Source organism: Lissotriton vulgaris, chromosome 2_1 (genome assembly GCF_964263255.1).
Source record: "Lissotriton vulgaris chromosome 2_1, aLisVul1.2, whole genome shotgun sequence".
Classification (NCBI taxonomy): domain Eukaryota; kingdom Metazoa; phylum Chordata; class Amphibia; order Caudata; family Salamandridae; genus Lissotriton; species Lissotriton vulgaris.
The window spans coordinates 760,611,156-760,612,811 of record NC_141687.1 but is presented as its reverse complement, the minus strand read 5'-3'; the positions used below and the strand labels follow the sequence as shown (position 1 = coordinate 760,612,811).

Here is a 1,656-nt window from a genome sequence, read left to right as displayed (position 1 = left end):
ATTTTCCTCACAACTGCAATCGGTTAGAATTTTATTCATGTGAATTTTTTCAAATGTAAGATATACTGTGAAGGATTTTAAGGAATCGTGCTTTCCATTATTATTGATGTAAGATATATTACAAATGGTTTTAAGCAATTGTGCCATAAACCTTTTCATTCATTCAGTGACATCAACGATGACATTGGTGAGGTCATGTGTCACATGCGATCTCATAATTTAGATGCAGGAATTAGTCTTCTTCAGTCTGTTTCTATTCTATATTGTATTGAAATGTCCTTGCAAATTACTTTTTTCTAGCCTTTTGTTTCTTACTGTCTTTATATTTTTTCTCTTTTGCAGCTTATGACATGGTTTCTTTTAAAAGAAAACTGCTCTGCCAGAGATTACACATCTGGATCTTTCTCCAAATTCTCATCAGTACTTCCCTGATCTTGTACCTCCAGTGGTTCTGGAATGCTTCATCTGAAGTACGGTGCCCCATTCTAGGCAACAAAGTCTCTTCGGTGCACCGCCCTTTCATCATCCTGCTCTGGACCTTACCTTTCAGAGAGGAGTTTCCCCTCAATCAGTGTGCGGAGCTTTTTGGTATCACTGGTTGCTTCTACACAGCTGACCGAAGGTTTTACAAAAACGCTGACGCCGTCATCTTGCACCACTCGGATATCATGGAAGACGCATTTAGTTTGCCCAGACAACCAAGGCCATTCAACCAGCGATGGGTCTGGTTCAATTTAGAGCCTCCAAGCAAAATTTTCAATATAGACATGCTGGAGAACCTGATAAATGTCAGTATGACATACAGACGTGATTCAGATATCTTCACCCCATATGGGTTGACTTTATTGACCAACAAGCCTCAGGACTTTAGCATTCCAGTCAAGTCCAGGCTAGTGGCATGGGCGGCTAGTAATTGGGACCCAACAATTCGGAGAGTTCAATATTATGAGGAGCTAAAGAAACACCTTCATGTGGATGTATTCGGACCAGGCCATCAGCCATTGGGTAGAGAAGGGCAACTTACGGTCTTCTCCCAGTACAAATTCTACCTTGCTTTTGAAAACTCTGACCATCAGGATTACATCACTGAGAAGCTTTGGCACAATGCTCTGTTGTCAGGGACAGTGCCTGTAGTTCTAGGCCCTCCCCGTCAGAACTATGAACTCTTTCTTCCCAGCGAAGCCTTCATCCACGTTGATGATTTCCCCAGTGCCAAGGCCCTGGCTGAATACCTTCTAGCACTGGACAAGGATGACAAGAAATATAAGAGTTATTTCACTTGGAGATATCGATATGAAGTGGTGGGAACAATGAACTGGCCAACGCACTACTGCAAAGCATGCCTTTACCTAAAAAACCACCCAACATACAGGACTATTCCTAGTGTTGCCAAGTGGTTTACATCATGATCACAAGATTCATAAAACTAGAAATACAAAAAGAAAACACGGCAGAGAGATCAGGGCACAGATAGGAAGAAGGAAATGAGGCAGATGCGAAGCTGGAGAGAAAGACGGGGGAGACAGAGTGCCAAAGACAGGGTGGGTGGCAGTGCTTAATTTGAGTCAGTGATTTCCGAGGATCAGCACTAGCACTAAATTGTCAGCACCGGCACTTATGACAGTCTGCCACATGGTGGCACTCTTTGTGTACATT

General features: G+C 42.8%; 1 protein-coding gene across 1 annotated transcript; it reads left to right on the top strand.

Annotated features, from left to right (window-relative positions):
• Positions 1-342: 342 nt before the first annotated feature.
• Positions 343-1,409, top strand: LOC147731110 (3-galactosyl-N-acetylglucosaminide 4-alpha-L-fucosyltransferase FUT3-like). Its single transcript, XM_086958681.1, has one exon. It carries the CDS (start codon positions 351-353, stop codon positions 1,407-1,409), a length of 1,059 nt encoding a protein of 352 aa, XP_086814807.1. The 5' UTR covers positions 343-350.
• The last annotated feature ends 247 nt before the right edge of the window (positions 1,410-1,656 follow it).